The sequence below is a fragment of the Manacus vitellinus genome, unplaced genomic scaffold (genome assembly GCF_001715985.3).
Source record: "Manacus vitellinus isolate BGI_N305 unplaced genomic scaffold, ASM171598v3 scaffold_10_pilon, whole genome shotgun sequence".
NCBI lineage: Eukaryota > Metazoa > Chordata > Aves > Passeriformes > Pipridae > Manacus > Manacus vitellinus.
The window spans coordinates 3,201,462-3,220,643 of record NW_021938838.1 but is presented as its reverse complement, the minus strand read 5'-3'; the positions used below and the strand labels follow the sequence as shown (position 1 = coordinate 3,220,643).

The 19,182-nt window shown below is 37.0% G+C and overlaps 1 protein-coding gene across 1 annotated transcript in view; it reads right to left on the bottom strand.

Annotated features, from left to right (window-relative positions):
- The window catches only part of WWOX (WW domain containing oxidoreductase), a 487,836-nt gene that overhangs the window by 452,660 nt on the left and 15,994 nt on the right, over nucleotides 1-19,182 (bottom strand). Inside the window, exon 4 of the mRNA XM_025896214.2 lies at nucleotides 14,607-14,713. Within this exon, the coding sequence (XP_025751999.1) occupies nucleotides 14,607-14,713 (107 nt within the window). The remainder of the gene's footprint in view (nucleotides 1-14,606; nucleotides 14,714-19,182) is intronic.

Sequence of the window (19,182 nt, the reverse complement as noted above, 5' to 3'; positions counted from 1 at the left end):
TCACCGGTTTGGTGAGACTTCAGTACCTTTTGAAGCCACCCATGTTTTCACACTAGTGAAGACTCTTCTTCTACACAACTGGAATGGAACTCTCTTCTACTGTGTGGTATTTGAGTGTTGGCAAAAAAGGCCACTCCATCTCCTCAGATGCCACAGGGGTACCAAGAAGAACCAGACTAAACCCAACCTCTACAAATGATCTTTCTGCTCCAAGAGAAGACAATGCACCAGCAGTGACTGGCATTTTTAAGTTTACCACTTACTTGAGACCTACCACGTTTATGGAAAAATCCACAGATTATTAACAAGTTTCAGATTCATTTTGGCTTTTCTGAAGGCAGATTTTAAGCCCTGTAAGGACCATCAAAAGGAAGAATTTTATCCTGAAGTATGACAGCTGTAACAAGCTATGTCTTGGAATAGTACATCTTTAATCTAACACCATAGCCCTAAATCTGTTCTGGTTCTACAAATGCCTCTGGTCATTTCATTTTTATCAGTGAAGAAAATGAAATAAAAAGTATTCCATACTTAACACCAAACAGACCATGTTACCCTAGAAGACGTGCTTAAATAATTTAGCTGTTAAAAAGATTCTTTAACTATAAATGTACTAAATTCTAGCACAAAAGATTAACTACAAAAGAAATTAACACTGCCTTAGGAAAGAGAGATAACATTTTTCTAAAGCATTTCTAAAGCTTTTTGATATGCTATTTTCCAGAATTATATCTGGAGAGAACTAATATTTTTAAATGAGACTTTCAGAGCTGCTCAAATTGCAAAGTAACATTTGTGCAAGTTCAAGAATTCTGTAGAATTCTTTTTGCTCCCATTAAAAAAAAAAATCAGTACACAATCTTTACCCATTTAAAGAATAAATAGACAGCAATCAATATTCAAATAATATTCACCTAAAAAAAATGTTGTTCCTGGTTGCATCAACAACTTTGTCACAACATATCAAAGTAAAATAACATTTTCTCCACTCAACAACTTAAAAGTTTTCAGGGCTTTACCATCAGTCGAAGCAGTCTGTTTGCATTCTCCAATACAAACTGACAATCTAGTGATACAGTACATTAAAAATTCTCTGTAGTATTGACTGCCTGAAGCTGATGCTCCCTTGCTAAATGCAGTGCAGTTCAATTAACAGCTCTTCAATACACAATTTAATTTTTCTTTCATCTTGATCCACAGTCGAGCTTGAAATGAAGAATGCTGGAATAGATGTACTTTAAATATTGAAGCAAGTCTTTGTAAATAAATCTATCAAACTCGTAATGATTTCTGTCATAACAGGACCAAACAGATGAACCTGAATGTCTGTGACTTTCAGGTTTGTGCATTGTTTTTCTCAGCCTTATTCTCTCAGTGAATTCCTGGTACAGGGAAGGGCTCTCAAAACTGCCCCAAAGGAGTGGAAGAGCTTCTCCCTTACTGCACCATTCTTAGTAAGTAGAGGAACAGTTTTCTGCTGATGCTTTATAAAGTCTTTTGCATGTAAAAATCCAGCTTATCACTAAAGTCACAGCAACTGACTGCAGGAGTTTTAATATTCCTCTGATTATTTAAAAAGGTCACCAAACAGAGAAGTGCATGGCACCAGTTTCCATTACCAAATCTGCACTCAACTGAGAGACAACCAACCCTCAACTGAAAGTAAATATTTAATGCATAAATACTATCCTGGATACCATTTTTCCCCCCTGCAGAGTACACTTCAAATTTTCTCTAGGTAGTCGTGCCATTTCACAGGAAAATGTAAGGTTAATTTAACCAGGACAGGATGAAATATTGCATTTCAAAGCTACTCTAAGTGGGACACTGCTGAAGGAAGCTATTAATATCTCTTACAGCATGTATGCTCAAGGAAACCTCGTGGATCAGCTCATTCCTCACAGGTACACCACACAACCTCCAAAAGGGTAGGATTTACTACTGTTCATCAGAAAGGAAAACACACTCCACTTTTGAGCCAGAGGCATTTTCCACTCTTTAAACATATTCACAACAACAAACTTGACAACACTGACTGCCTCAGGTGGCAGAGAAGCAGTACTGACATGGAAGGCCACCAACCTGCACGAGAGGAGCTGCAGAGCCAGAGAGGCTTCAGAGAGTGAACACAAGCAGAGTCACAAGAGCAGAATTTGGTTTCAGATGAACTCAATCAAATGCCTCTTCTCAATTAACACATGAATGCATAGTGAAAAATACAGGTTTACCTCATTTGTGTCCATGTTTATAACGGTATTAGCTGAGACGCCGAGATTTTATTCTTAATTGTTATATTTCTTTCTTCTTCCCAGGTTTTTAATCATCTTATCTGCATCATCACTTTGAATGAAAATAATCTTTATAAAATTAACTGGTCTCATTATTGTCAACGTTTCCTTTTTCCCTTTATTTCTAGTCCTACATTTTAGAAAAGTATCTCTGTACTGTATTTAAATCGTCACAGAAACAACATTCAGCATTTACAGCAATTAACTCATCATTACTTCGAATAACTACACTAATTGGGATGCTCTACAAACCTGCAACACTGCAGAATTAAAAATAAACACAACAAAGATATAATTTACAACTAATCTATACTTACAATTAAAGTTAGTTTCAAGATTTATTTCATTCTATTATTTTTTATTAGCTACAGCAGACAGTAAATGGGGTGTACTATGTTCTGCTTTGCAAACACCTAGATTATAAAACATAATTACACAAATTAATTAGAAATGAGTGCATACATTCATGTCTTTGTTTGTAACCATAACATGTTAAACATGACTATATTAATGAGCAGTTCCTAAAACTTATAAAACAGTATAACTGAGGAAAATACTAAAGCTCCCTGACCACACAAGGCATAAATGTCACCCTGGCACAGAGAAGGTCACCACCACTTCAGTTCTCCTGATGTCCTGTCTGGAAGCTGCAGGCAGTTCACAGGTCATTCTTTTACACAGCAGAGTAACAATTCTGTGAGAACTCTTAACACCCAAAGCACTGCAGCACAATCCAAGTGCAGACTGAAATCTTCCCTGACCTGGGTCCTGTGCTTGCTTTCCCACCTACTCTCAAAGGTTCTCTCTAAAGTCCCTTCAGTTCTGCCCACTGACTGGTTACTCACCCTTTTGCAAAGCTCACTGCTTAAGGAACCTAATTATCCTAAGGATCTTTATCTTTTGTAAAAAATTGCTTCTAAACACTCTATGGGACCAAAAGTTATTAGACAAGGAAGGGCAGATACAGTGACTGAGCATGCCTTGGTTCCCTGGGAAATCAGAGTAGAGATGACTCTCCAGAAAGCAAAGAAACAAAGTCATTTTTATGTTTTCCTTTAAAACAAAAAAAAAACAAAAAAAAACAAAAAACAAAAAAAAAGTGTTTATTCATTTACTCAGACCAGATCTGTACCTGCTGCACTTCCCTTGCACTTTCACTGCAAAGATACTGTCACAGCATTTCAAGCATACATAAAGCTCGTGTCAGTAGGATGCATTTAGCAGTTCCATCTTGGCAAAATAAGGGATATTAACTATGAGCCTATTTAGCAATTTAATTCCATCTTCATAAAGAGCATCTACCAACGCAACTAAGTTGAATCAGATACTGTCACCAGCCTACCACGTTGTCAGGAATCTGGAGTACAAAACTCATTCAAGATCTCCTTTGAAGGTGCCTAACACGGTGTGTTTAGGACCTTTAAATATAAACAGCTCTCTGACATCACAACCAACAAATATTCAAGGCCTAAGACACCTTAAGATGTTTCAGTTGAAATCAAACTACAGTCCAAGCATAACATGTCTCTCTTAAGAATTAGGGCATACCAAAAGACCAGAACTACCCCACAAATCACACAGATGTCCTTTGTATATTTGTAAGGATTTAGAGGACCTGAAAGAGGCATCTACAAAGCACAAGTCCAAGGTAAAGACGTCCTGATTTATTTCTCACTCAAAATTAAAATAATGACAGTTTAGATAAGCACATGTGGAAATACAAAAAGTATTTAGTTAGACATTTTATGCTAATTTTTCATGATATTTTGGATCAGCTACTCAAGATTTATTTAGGTGGTCCAAGGCTTGCTTTGCCAGGCTCCAGCAAAAACAAAAACTACCCCAAATATTCATTTTGCTGCATTAATTCCATACTTCTATTTGATAAGCAAAGTTTCTTGTTGAAGTTAATGCTATTCCTCAGTGACCTCAAATGAAATATGGGAAAGAACAAGTTCAGCATGCTACTGCTTCTTTTTTTATACTAATACAGGTGTTTCTGCAAAATGATGCACTGAGTATCTTTATTGGAATCAAATTACTAGTGGTTTAATGCAAAAATCAGAACATTTAGATGAAGTGCTTCCTTCCAAGCCATAAAACAGAAAAAGGCAAAATAAAGATTTTTCAAATCACCTCATTTCATAATGAGAGGGGAGTTATATCTTGTGTGCACTCCTTCACACAGCCCTAAGAAATCTCAGTAACACAGTTCCAGATTTAATTAAGAAAAAAAAAATAAAAACCAAACAAAAAAAAACCCACCACCAAGCACAGGAGAGTACAATCACCTTCCCATGTTTGACATAAAATAACACTAATTATCACAAATATTGGCAAATTAGGTGTGGTCAGATGGCCAGAAACATGTATCTAAAGTTCTGCCTTGTAAAAAACAATCTTAATGGATACAGATTTATTGGGCTTGATCCAAAACTCTTCAAGGCAAAATCAGTATTTTCAGTGGGCTTGGGAAACAGATCCTTTAATGAAAAAGATAAATATACATTCTTTTGAATTGCAGCATGTTGATACAGCTTAGGTTTATTACACTTCTTACTAAGTTAAGGACCATGTATATTTTCAGCACAATGGTGTCTTCACCCTCATGCCTTAACCAGCTAAGCGAAATAAGCAGGTAACAAATCATCTTATTCATACGAAAATAAGGCTGTCTGGGACACACCAAAGGTTTCAATTATTGGTTTGTGAAATTACCCAAAGAACCACAACCTTTTTGGACCCCGCCTGAGCCAAAATGATAAAAAGCAGTTCCCATCATGCATTGCTAAAATGGAGACTTTCAGAGACAGCAGTGTAATTTCTCACACCTAAATATCACAAAGTGAGAGAAAAGATAAAGCAATGGACTGTTAAAGAGTAGTTCAAGGGACCAAGCAAAGTCCAGTGCTCTTCTGTCCCCACTTCACCATCTTCATAGGAGATTATCAGGATAAAAGGGAATTAAAGGAGGAGGAGAAACTAGAAAGGACAGTAAATTAAACAAAAAATATGATGCTTTGGCTTTATAGTAATAACAGATTTAGAAATATAATTGACAAGCAACCAAATTAATAGTACCTTTTAAGCACTTTACTCAGCAAGCCAGTTTTCTATACATCTCCTGCATTCCTGTTGAACTCCAGCTGCGCTTGTTTTATGTCACTTATGCTGCTCTGTAGTCATATAAGCCTGATAATTATCTTCAGTTTTATAAGCTATTGTGGATCATGAAACAAGTCAGTGCTTCTTTTGACGCCCTCACATTAATCCCTTGTCACTGTTAAAAACTCTAAGTAATCCAGCAATGTGCGTCTTTCGCTTTTCTTCTCCTTTTTAATGCATAACAAATCAGCAGAGTTGTACTACACCATCCTGGAGCTGGTATTTTCTTGTTCTACTGTATTCAGTGTTACAGCAGGACTGATACAGACCTTTAAGATTTTTGTCTTTATCTGCAAGTGTCCTTTAAAGATTATCACACTGTCACAGCACTGCAGGTCCATGCAGTGCAGTTTCACAAGTAGGAAGAAAATTATCTCTCTACATTTTCTTCCCCATACAAAGCTCAACCCAAAAGTGTTTCTCTACTTCCAAAGACTTATTTGACATAAGTGATTGACAGACTGGTTACCAGCCTAAAAAAACAAATCTTAAAGAACTGATCCTTCACGCTGCAGACCCATCAAATCAAGCTCTTTGGGATCTGGAAACATTTATAAGCCTAAAAGCACGAATGCTGAGACATGTCTTTGGTTTAGTTTTCATTTCTGAGCAATTTTTAGAGTAAAGGCCCATTTCACAATCGTGACAGAGAAAACCAAGACATGAACACAACTCACACCAAGTAAGCAACAAGTGTTCACTGCACTTAACAAATAAGACCACATTTCACTATGAAGCACTGAGTTGCTTCAAAGTGTTGAAATACTTACAATTATTGCCCTCTAATACTAACAGATACTTCACCCTGTCCACTTCTGATAACGAAATAAACTAATAAAGTCGGGTTTTCAATCGATGACACGGAAATGTGTGAGATCTGGAACAAAAGCACGAGGCTTTTGTTTACTTCTAAGCAAAATTAAAGCCAAGAACCAATCTGGGGACAAAACCAACCCCCTGGATTTCACCACCACTTCCACCAAAAACGATCCCAGGAAATATTAAACCATCAGCAAGACACGGTGCTGCCTGTTAAGTTTTAAAATGCAGAGAATGAAACTCATTGCAGAGGCAAAAGAGGACCAATAATATAATTACAAGGAGCCAGAGTTAACGCCGTGGTTTGACATTGCAAGGCTATTCCTGCTCCCCCGAGCCCTGCTGGAGACAGGGTTCACTCTAATTGGTTCCAAAGCACAACCCACCACCAGCAGCCTCCTCCAGCCCAGGAATGGTAATTTCCACGCGACTGTAAATAGTGTTTGCAAACAATACAAACACGGTAATAAGAGGCTAGGTGGGTAATTAATGTGGTTACAAAGCAGCTTATTTGCATTTTTATTTAAAACTGCCTTCTTTAAAAAGCTGCTCAGATTTCTTTTTGCAAAAGGAGCCTTGGTTAAGGAATAGAGCAGTAATTACTCTCTTTAGGGGTTCTTTTATACATCCTTTAGGGAATTAGAATGAAAAGATAAGCAGAATTATAAAGGGAATCATGTAAAATATGAAATGCACTATAAACACTTAGTACTGTATTTACCATAAGCTAAGCTTGTCTTCTTCATTAATGGAATATATTACAAGCTTATGTTACAATCAGATTAATTGTGAAGATGGTTTTAAAAAAAAAATTATATCCAGACACTCTAATTCCTCCTCTCCCAGAAATGACAAGCAGAAATCCAGTGACAGCAGAACTCACTTTATGTAAGAACACATCTACCTGGGCTTTAGTGAGTAAGTTTTCAATGTCAACAACACTAAATACTTATTGAAAAAAAAAGATTCTGAGAGGGAAAGGTTCGGGAAAAGGCCCAACCCATGTTACACTAAATATATACAGTATCAGAGAAAACCCAGATTTTGCACCCTATAAGCTACAATCGAGTCAATGTACAAAGTCTACTCTTTTTTTTTAAAAACAGACCTCTCCAGGCAGGTTGGTGATATTGTTTAGCACACAGTGTCTCCTAGTGACGTTTAATTGAAGACTAAGCATGAAGCGCAGTTTTTAAAGGGGTTATCCTGAGGTCTCTCACTGTTTGGGGGTTGTCTCAAAATTTTATTTTTTTTTTTCGTTAAAAAGCTCAAACTGCATTTAAGTAGTATTATTATAAAGCTTTAGGCATGGTAGAGATTTTGTGACTCACATTTCCAGATTAAGAACAGCAGGGCTGTGCTAAAGAAACAAATTACCAAAAAGATCACTTCGACATTTCTATGTATAAAATTCTGCTGACTGGAAGAAAAAATTAAGGAATGGTAAGATACTGTGACTTCTTTCAAAATTACATTTTAGATTTTTTTTATATCTATATATATATATGTGTAACAGATACTGGGAGGAGAATAGAATTATGAGGGCAAAAGTAATTTAGTTGACTCAAAAGACAACTTTGTCTTTACAGGAGGAAATCATGGCAAATTGTCTCACTCTTTTAAAAACCTTCCAATCTCATAGCTGTGAGAGTGCTCTGATGGTTTTTCTATCAGCTGTGTGCAGCATTGTGAATTCAGACACACCTGGGTGCTGCCAGGTTTGGGATGCATCTGGATTTAGGGTTTGTTCCTGGATTTGGGCAATGCTCTCAGGTCTAAGGGTTCCTTCAGGTTTGGGGGTGCCCCTGGGTTGAAAGCTCCATCATAATAAATAATAAAATTCTATCAGCTCAATATATCTACACAGTAACAGTGCAGAGCTCACTGAGATGAGAACAGAAGTATGAAACAGTCCACCTGCAGCCAATACATAACTCTAAGTAAATGATATCAGTATTCAGAAGGATGCCCAACCCTCAAAGTTAGGGGCTTAACACATCTGCTGTATAATTCAGACTCTGTTTTACAGTGGTTTCATTACTAACCATAAAAACTGTAACAGTGGAACTGTATAAACAAAGTGAACAGTGTTTTTACGGTAAAACATGAATGTAATATAAATATTTGCCTTTCCCTTTTCTCAGCATCTGTAATGAAATTAAATTCATGCCATATGTTTATAGTGTACCAAAAAAAAAAAAAACACTCAACAATCCATCCATGTAAATGTTGATTAAATTGTTAAATGTTTTTAACTTCATGTGAGGGGGTTTTTTTAAGCATCTGTATTTGGAAAACAGCTTTGCAGCACACATCACTCTCTTAAGGTGCTTCAGCTGAGCAAATTACTCACAGAAACTTACTGAAGTCTTAAACATTATGGCCAAAATCTGGTCATACTTTCCTACTGGTCTCAAAGAGTTGTTACCAGCACCAGGATTGGTTAATGCTTATGCTGTCAATTCACTGCAAATAACATAAGGTCTGATTCTATAGCAATTAGCCAATTAAAAGATTCCTTCACTTCAGAAGGGTCTGGGTCACACCCTTAAAAATCAAAAAAAGCAGGGGTAGTAATGTTTTAGCTGAGTGCCTACAGCTGCAAGTGAGACAAGTTGACACAGAATTTTTTTTATTGTATTACCAGTTCACTTAATACCAGATAATTCCTGTGGGCAAGGCCTTTTCCCCACAGCAAGGTTTGGATAACTGCTTTTGCCTTGATTCTTCAGCATGGGCACTACTCATGCACTGGAAAATGAAATATGTCTATATACTGCAGGCTTTTATAACTGTATATTACACTGTGATGGCATGTGAGCCAGTAACACATAGTTTTAGAGTATCTTGCTTTGAAACAAGACAACTCTTTATCACAAAATAACAACAGAATATTGGAAATAATATTCTCACAGCAATGCATGGGCTTTACTGGTAGGAAATTCTGAAATAATTCCCACTTTGAAGAGGTTATTTTTTAAGAGCTTTCATTTAGCACCACTTTGAAACTCTCTAATTCTGTACTAACAGTCTGTGGCTTCCTTTACTATTTTCTACATCTCCAAAGCCATCTTCCACACATTCTTCATCTATTTCCATAAATGAAAATCTGTCACTAAGCATGATGAGATGTCCCCCTGGAATCATTCACCTAAGTTAATTCCAAAAACAATTCATTGTGCGGGTTCTCACATACTATGGAAATTATGCATTAACAACCTGACTGGTGTACAGGAAAAGCTCACAAAATTAACACCAAGGAGACAGAAAAGGAAATTTTATCTTCTGTGTCAAGATTAGCATCCATTAGCATCAAGTGACTACGACAGAAGAATGTTTTACAGAGCTATTCTGTATTAGACACTTATACACAAAAAATTGTAAACCAAGGACAGCAGTGGAGACAAAACACTTCGTGGGAAATCAGCCCCCCTTCCTTGAGGGGGAGAACACACAGAGCTAAAACATGAAAACTGTTGCCCCTGGTCTGTATAAACATGGCCAGTTTGCTCCTCATCCTTCTGTGCTTTACAAGATCACAACTGGAATACAAAGACTTACCTATCAGGTTTTAATTTCATTCAGTTACTTAATCAGCAAGAATATAAATCACTCCTTAGGTGAAGAATACTTCAGGGGAAAGGAATACAGCAAGGAGTCACGTTTGTTTTGTTGCTTTTCTTTTCTCTCTTCCCTTGTCACATCTCTACCTTGTAAGTTGCTACTTAAAAAGAAAACCCAAGTTTTCTTTTCACAGTGTATTGTAATCTTTAATGTCGCTGTAGGCTTAACACTGAGGAAGAATTACAAAAGAAACATTATACTTTTTATGAAATATTAAACTTACAATTTATCTTTTAATATCTACTTCAAAGACTATTTGACAGGAATAAATAAATGAGAGCTCCTTGGCAAGAAAAGCTGTGATTTATGAAATATTTTATTCATTCATATTCTTAAGTATTTTCTTGAGAATACCACTAACATCTGGAGCTGTGCAGTCTTATCCAAACATTCTGCTCATGCTCAATTAGAAAATTATATCAATAATAATGTAAAATAAATTACCTAGCTTCTCTTCCTGGAGCATAGATTTCCATGTTTGTCACAGCAACTATGTGTACAAACAGCACTGTAGTGTTTTTCATTAAGCCTCAAAGTCAATTAAGCTACGAATTGGAACAATCATTCCTCCTTTGCAAAGTATTGATATTTTTTTCTTGGCTGCTTTCAGGCCTTTTCACTACTCAAGGAGAGATTTATGCTTGACAATTTCTTTCTGATTAAAATGAATCATAACTCTTAGAATTCTAATTTCCTCTTTTCTGAGCAAGAAATTATCAAACAGTTTTAAATTGATATTGAACGTCGTCGGGCATGAACATTCATTTTCGAGAGATCAAATGTAAAGTTATACTGATCTCTCTTTCTGTCTGCTGCTTTTACATACTTTTTCTTCCTTTCTCTGTCTATATGTATATATGTGTGCAAAGCATTAGATTGTACCAATATAACCAACCATACCTCTCCATAAAAATTAGATTTGACAGACTAGCTAGAGCTTGTAACAATCCTTTACACAAGGCAATCACCCTTTATTTGCAATATTAGCAAAATTCTGCTGTAGCTTAGAAAGAAAAGAACTGGAATACTGCAGGTTGCAAGGAAATGTCAGTTATCTAAAGTAATTAGCAAGTTTATACGGGTAATCCCTACTCAAATGGCTCAAATTCTCTGTAAAACAGCTCTTCAGGCACAAATTGTTATAAACAAAGTTTTCTAGATTTGTCTCCAACAGCCAGTTAAGATCAGATTGAATTTGCTTATTAAATGTAATGGCAGCTAATCTGAAAAAAAATCTCATTGTCTCCCATTATTCCTGCTGTTTTCTCTAAATCTTAACAATTGGATTTTCCCAAGCCATTTAGCCGTCCCATTTTCTCTTTATAAACTTGATTTTCAGCTTTCATTACAAGCGGATTGAAACTGCATTTCTTTTTTTGCCTAACAACTTGTTTAGAAGTACAACAGGCCCCTGAGCAGAGCTGTGTTTCTGCAGACACTCAGTTTATGGAATTCCAGACACGGATGTCACACACAGACTCACCAAGGGAACAAGCTGGGTGGTTTTCACAAGTACTGTTACAGGCACTGTATTTTATTTTTAAATGCTGCATTACAGTGGGTTTGATTTGGGTTCGTTTTGGTTTGCTGTGGTTTGGCAAAGGTTGTTGTTGGGTTTTTAAGAATTACATTTTTTTTCCCCGTATATATTTCAGGTTTTAGTTAATACAGATCAACAATTAGATAATTTTATCAAAATTTGAAATAAGAAGTTGTTTCGTTACACGGTTTTAATTATTTTGTCTCTTGCAAAGCATGTGGAACTCTCTTTTGCATCAGACAGCAAAGAATAAAAAAGGAAATATTCTGTGTCCAACATTTAAACCTTGACTACTAAAGGACACTGTCCCACAGAAAAGTCAGCGTAGGATACACGTTGCTTTTGATAATACACATGTTTTAATAGAGATACCAATTTTATTACCATCACAGTAGTAAAGCTCCACACTTGTGATAGGTAAACACACTGGAACTCCATTTGGCAATGTTTTTTTCTTTTTTTTATAAGAGCACATTTCATGCAAATTAGAAGAACGTGGGGTTTGGAAACCGAGTTGAAGAGTAGGAACCTATTTATTGAATTTCCACTTCTCAAATTACTGAGGAACAGGGTATTTATAGTGCAGCTCAGAGACTTAATCTCAGAGATTTACAAGAAGACATAAAACAAGTAGGTAGCACCACTGCTTCCGAAAATACTACCTGAAAATGCACGTGAGGCCTTGTAAAGCTGCATCCTGAGCAGATGTATTTTTTAAAAAATTGATTCTAAATTGAAAAGTAAATCTATTTCCTTTCAATAATTTTGCTTTCCCTAAAAAAGGAGACTAAACACTGTGGATGCTTTGAAGTTCTTCACAGCAGAACAGTTGCAGTTTCATATTGAGAATTCATCTGAGCCATATGCAGAGGTTGTTGACATTTTTCTTAAGCTCTTTCATTTTATGAAAGAATTTTCAATTAACAACTTCCTGCTCTGCAGTTACACCTATAAGCTAAAAATTAATATTTTACATCAATATTTTAATATTAGAAGGAAATCAATCAAATTAATCTTTGTCTCTTTGTTTTCAGTAACTGACTTTGGGGCAGGTTTTTGTGTTTGTTTTCCTCAAGATTGCTTACAATTTGATGTAAATTTTAAGCATCTTGTAATTCATCAACTAATTCTCTCCTGGTTACACACTCCAAGTAATTAAAGTTCAGTAATAACTTATTCTTTCTGCTCCAGCACCTGCATTTCATTTGTTTATTTTCCCAGAGTCATAAATCTGAGGGACTGTCAAAGTGCCATAATATTAGTGCAATAATCAAAGTTAATTAGTCCCTCTCAATAAACAACAACAAAGCCATTACAAAGACTCGCTGAAGGTTTTCCAGCTACCAGCTTACAGATGAGACTCTTTTTCTGAACAATTAGAATTTGAAAACCGTTAGTAAATAAATTTTGTGTTTCGGAAGTAATTTGACCTTCAGTGATCTTCATTCAATTAACAATTCGCTAACTTTTGGTGAGATAATACAGGTATTGAGAAAAGTATTCCCATTGTCTTCAAAGTGCTCACAGATATGGTTAGAATCAAGGGGGCAAACAGAATATTTTTCAAATAAAAGCTACTCACTACTGCCTTACTTTAGTGACATAAAACCCATATATACAGCTATATTTAGTTGGACTGGGACTGTTAAATTCAAACAACAGAGTATCACCAAATCCAGTTCTATTGAAAGAAAGCAGACAAATGAACTTTAAGCAACACATACTACACTCACCCCTGTTGGAATCCTCTTGGAATTCCATGCTATTGAAGAAAAAAAAAAATAAACAAAACCAAGCAAAAAGGAGCTTCAATGGAAAGTACTGAGGCAGAAAGGAAGATATTTTTCACTCCCAATCCTTTACTGTAAATCATTAATATCATCTGGGCAAGAGAAAAAGGCCTAAATCCAAAGACTGTTCCTTCATGAAACCTATGGTCACAAAAATTAGCAGTATTATAGGCATCACTCATTTGGAAATACTTGTAAATAAGCACTGTTTGGTTTTGCAATAAACTTTTAATAAATATTATAATTATCTGTAGACTACTTATGTGTAAATATTAATACTACTGAGGGCTCTCCCATGTCATCTAGGAGCAGCTGAAATACTTTAAGAGCTCGGGAAATAAAACTAAAACATCAACACCAGTTTTAGCTGGAAGAAATAAAAATTCAAGAATCTCATCCTGAGGTCTTTCATTTAGTAAAGTTTCACCAGATTATCTCCTGGAATTCAGCAGTCCCAGCAAGCTCACACAAAAGTAGCCTGCAATCCTTACTAGCAAGTAAATGATTGTGGGAGGAATAAATTAAGAACACTGAATATATTTTAATAAGGGCCTTAGAAGATCATCAAAAAAAGGGTATCGGGGAAAGTTAGGAGTCAAAGAGCAACAAGGAAATAGATGGGACTGAAAAGCTTGTATTTGTGTGACAAAATGGAAGAAAAATGAAAGAAAGTGGGAAGAACCTGGAAGAAAAAAAACCACTGAGACAGACAGGGTTGCTGGGCCTGATGGACTAGGACAGAAAATGAGGGAAACATTCGTGTGTTTTAAAAGTGTAAGAACGACCCCCTGAAATCTCTCACTGTAGGCAAACTATGGGCAAAACAGTGGCTGTCTCTAATATTTGACTGTGTACAACCAAGTGAAGGAGGATGGACACTTCGGTTCTGGATCCATCCCTATCCCTGCTCCCAAAAAACCATGACAGAGACCAGCACAGCTCATTCCATGGATGAAGGGGATCCATCCCCATCCCTGCTCCGAACCCACAGTGATTTTTGGCTCCAAAAGCTGCACTCTTCCAACGACACGACCAAACTTGTCTATTTTTGATACAATTCGGGGTCTGTTGGATGGGTTTCCCATTTTCCTATTGAAACAATGCCTCAGTGGTTCTTTCAAACATTTCTGCCCTTACAAAGCACCTGTGGGTAACACAGGTAACAAGTCAAACCTTGCAGTCCAACACACTCACGGGAAACGAAAAACCTCCATCACCAACACGCCAGCAACCGGGCAGGATGTTACACAGTAAGACAAACACCTCCCTCTTTAGACTCCTGCATGGCAATGCCATATCTGTTGAACTGCTTGTAATGCACAAAAGACTCTGTGTCTTGGAAAGCAGAGCTCAGTGTTGGACACTCTGTACATCACTTACCCACTCCCCCAGGATGCGCTGCACGGCGTCGCCGCCTCTCGACAGGCTCCTGCAGGCCAGGATCACGTGTGCCCCGTGCAGGGCCAGAGACTTTGCAGTTTCAAAACCTGAGACAAAACATTTTCCCAGTCAGAAATAGGTCCCAGCGACAACACAGAGCTATAAAGTTCCCGAAAAGGTTGTAAGTACACTAAGGCTACCTGCAGCCTGACAACCTGTCTGACGTTCATCTCGACTCAGCTCTTAAAAGAACATATGAAAAAACATAAGACACCTCAATTTGAGCAGGTCTTTGTGACCAATGCTTGTGTATTTTGTGCAAAACAGACTTGGCATCTCCAAAAAACAGACCCAACTTCTCAGCCTATGGGTGTGTTCAGCTGCTGGAAGGGCAGGATTTTACTTGCTCCTCACTTGTTTGAGTGTAAGGAATGAGCCATTCGGTGAGATTGCAGAACTCCTGTGCCTGGAAACTCCACACTGAAAGTCACAGAGTATTCCAGAACTGAGCTCAGGGCTCTTTAGATGCACAGTGAGCCTTTGAGTCATCAGAGGACCAGCTGTGGCAGGGGGAACATCCAATGGGATGTGTGAGGGAATAAGGATCAAAATCACGTGGCAATAATGGTTTCTTTTTCCAGTGCAAACACCATCTAATCTGTAGGACTGCTGCACAAAACCAGGGATCAGAGAACCACCCAAGTATTAAACCATTCCCAAGAGAGGAATGTCAAACTCATGCTTAGAAAATGTGATTCTACCTAAGAACATTTATAATCTACATGTATGTTTCCCTATCCACACACTTGAAAATCTTTGCTAAACCTTTCTTTAAATTATCTGTGTAAAATCAACTCAGGTTTTGTCTCGCCATCAGCTGATATGTGGAGAACAATTTTTTCTCATTATGAACAATCAGTCACATACCATGCAGCTTCAATATACTGGTGATAGTTATCATGGGGCTAAACAGGTCACTGGATGTATGAGATGACACAGAGAAAAAATAATCCATGAAAAATTCCTTTCCTTTGCAAAACTTACAGGTATGATTTAATCTGCAAGCACATTCTTTCTAAATCTGAAACTAACGGACAGGCAGCTCACACTTTGCTGTAATTAAAGTGCAGAATAAATCTATATCCCCAGATTTTTCCTTTCACCCACAGAACAAAGTTTCACAGTGAATTTCAAAACAACTGCACACCACCCAGTGCAACACTGTTAATCATATCTTCCCCACTCTGAATCTGGACATTTCATTTCTCCTTTCTAAAAGGAGCCTTCAAATTTCAGGAGTGAGTTACTACATATTTGTGATGTACTCAACAGTATCACTGGCTGTCCATCTCCATGGAGAACTGTGACAATGACAGAAATTGCCATCCAGCTGGAAGAGGCATAACTTTGCTTAAAGGATTCAATTAGACAAGCTTCAAACAGAAAATGAAGACTCCAACTGAAATGCCCAACAATTTAAGTATGTGAAGAAGTCAAAGAGAAGAGGTATTTGTTTTAACTTTATGGCATTTACAGCACGTTCATGATTTCCTGTTAAAAACTGTTTACCAAAAAGCCTATTAAGATGGGTTGTCTCACTTCCAAAACACCCTGAAGCAACAAAATCCAGTTACAGCACAAGACATAACTTACATTATAGAAACAACAGACACCAAGACAAATTTATAGCATTTTCTGAAATTACATACTTACGGTATTTAAGTCCAAGCAATTTTCTTGTATCTCTTTTAAAGCCATTCACTGCACCAAGCAACTTTAATTACCTGGGTAATTCACTGCATGCACATGAATTCAGCTGCAGCATATGCAAAGATTTCCCCTCTTCCTAATTCCACTTTAAGCACATTTAACTAGAATTTTTCACGTAACTAACAGAAGACATACCAGGGTACTATTACCTTTTATGCTTCTTGCTTTGCATAAAAATACACTTACTTTGACTAGCTTACTGTATTATTAAAAACTAGTTGTTATGCCTGGGAACAGTTTTGTTACTGTTACACAAAGATCCAGAGCTGATGGCCAAGTTACTCAGCAAACATGATGATGTTTTGCTAACTCTACCCCAGGTCACACTGTGCAAAGTAATAAAGTCCATGCCATTCACTGTTATAGTTAATAACTTGATGCTCATTATAAACTAAGTTACATGCTGTGAACTTAGTTCATTTTAACACCATCTTGACTCTGTAAATTCAGAGATCAGTGTTAAGCACTTCTCTTTAGGTCGTACTCACTCATTTCTGAGCTTCCAAAGCATGATTCTTCACCTTTAGACTTGTTCTGGATCTTTACACAAAAACATGTGCTAAAAAACCCTCCATTCAAATACTGCCACAGGCCAAGTGATGGTGTGTCTCCCTGTCACACATATTTTAAACCACTAATTCACAAACACTCTGGCACTGTGTTTAGGACAGTTGGATAAATGCAAAAGGAGAAAAATAAACCCAGGTACCCCAAACCACATAAAGGTTTCAGTTCAACTACTGGATTACTGGCTATAGGTAAGGACTGTACATAACCATCACTACTTGATCTTTCTATCACTTTGTGGGGAGCATAATTCATAAGGCACCTTTCCAGATCATCTACCAGCAGAGGTAACAGAATCTCTTCTTCATAGAGCTCACTGGAATTTAAGAATGATCTACACACCCACTTGCTCACTCTCAAGGCTGCAGCATTTTTTATGTGTCCTTAAAATATGCCCTCATAGACCTAAAAATCCTCATTAAGCAGTACAATTAAGTACCTTTACAGTTTAAGAAACAGCTATACAGGAGCTTAGAAGAATGCAACTTCCAAGTGAAATATCTGAAGTGTCCAAGTAATTTTACAGCTTTAGCTCCTTGGTTCTGCAAAAATTAGTGTTTCTTTTGTCCCTCAGTGTCAAAAAACTTGAAGAGGTGGGGAGAAGCTTCTAGCAGGATAGAAAACATTTTCTATCAGATTCACTGTCTTTAACTAAGTTTATCAACATTTGTTCTTCAGCAAAATGTACCTATATTTTCAATATAGAGTAAATTTTAAAACCTCAGCCTAACACATGGATTGAGTAAAGTACAAAGCTATTTAAACTCTACAAGCAAAAATCTTACCTCTCTATAAAAACTACTACTGAATCAAAATCCACACTGAATGTGGTTTCATACACCAAAGTTAAACCACAAAGATCATAAACACCCAAACAGTAAAACATTACCACAAAAAAAAAATCACAGTATGGTTTAATAGGAAGAGAAATCTAAACAACTATGTAAAGGACATGCAAAATTAAGGAACCAGAGCAACCTTAATTCTTCCCACCAAAGTAACTCTTGTGGACTTCAAAAGACTTTTTTTAAACTTCACTCAGAGACTGACACCACTTAAGTGACACACGAAGGGATATATTAACAATAAAGATTTTAGTTTCCTTTCCAGGAAACAAATTGTATCCTCCAGAGGTGAATCTTCCCTGTACCACAGTGCTGGGGTGTTGCAGCTGCAGAGCTATTTAATCCAGGTCAGACAGACAGCCTGCCAACAAGTTATGTGCTAGTAGTGAGTTTTTTTAAAAGGAAGGAAAAACTACACGAAAAAACCAGCACAGGATTATAGACTTGAGCACCAAGGACAGCCAATTACAAAGAATTAAACAGATACTTCCCCCAAATGTGACAGAAGAACAACATGCTTAAATAACATCCACTTTGGAAAAGCAATCACTGTGTTGTATAGAGTATTTAAATATCCTATTTTGAGCAAATGTTTCATAAAACTAATTTCAAGCGATTGCCCTGGAAATCTCAAGTTTGTGCTGAGATCAACTGCTCTTGCTGCTGGTGCTCAAGCTGAACGAGCTCTAATCTGACACTCAGAAGTGAAAATCCTGTTTAAGAATAAGACATACATGAGGATAAACATTATGGCACAGCTCTACATCACCAGCTAACCTAAAGGACGGGGAGCAGAACTAACAAGAGAGCTACAAGCACATGGGATTTGCTTGGAGACATTTAAAACCCTTCAGCCCTTTCTTACAGCCTGCTTTTCATAAAGACTCAGAAATTAGCACTGGATTTTATTCTTCATTTTCTATGATGACTTGTTCAATACTCTCACATTCTTGGCTATCTGCAGTCGACTGCTATCACTGAATTTTGGGGCAGATTTTCAGCTAATGGTCTCAATTAAGAAGCTGTTAGCATCGCTCAATTAATGCCTGCTGCACTGTGTCAACATACACCAGAGGAGTACAGGGCTCTGTCAAACGGTGCCACCTCCTCTGTAAAACACAGAAAGGGATTCACTGAGTGGAAAAGCAATTCAGTGATTTCTTGTTTAAATACACAGCATACAGTCCATCGATCACTGGGGGACATTTTGTAACCGATTTGCATCAGGCATTTACACGTTTTAAAAACATTTCTTTATTTCAAACACAAGCAAGTTTGAAAACACAAGAAGAAATTCAAAAAAAACCATTTCAGACAACAGCAAGTTTTCTTCAGTTTCCCTACCTTCTCCTGAACACTGGGATAATTTGGATCTGCCATTAACAACATATTTG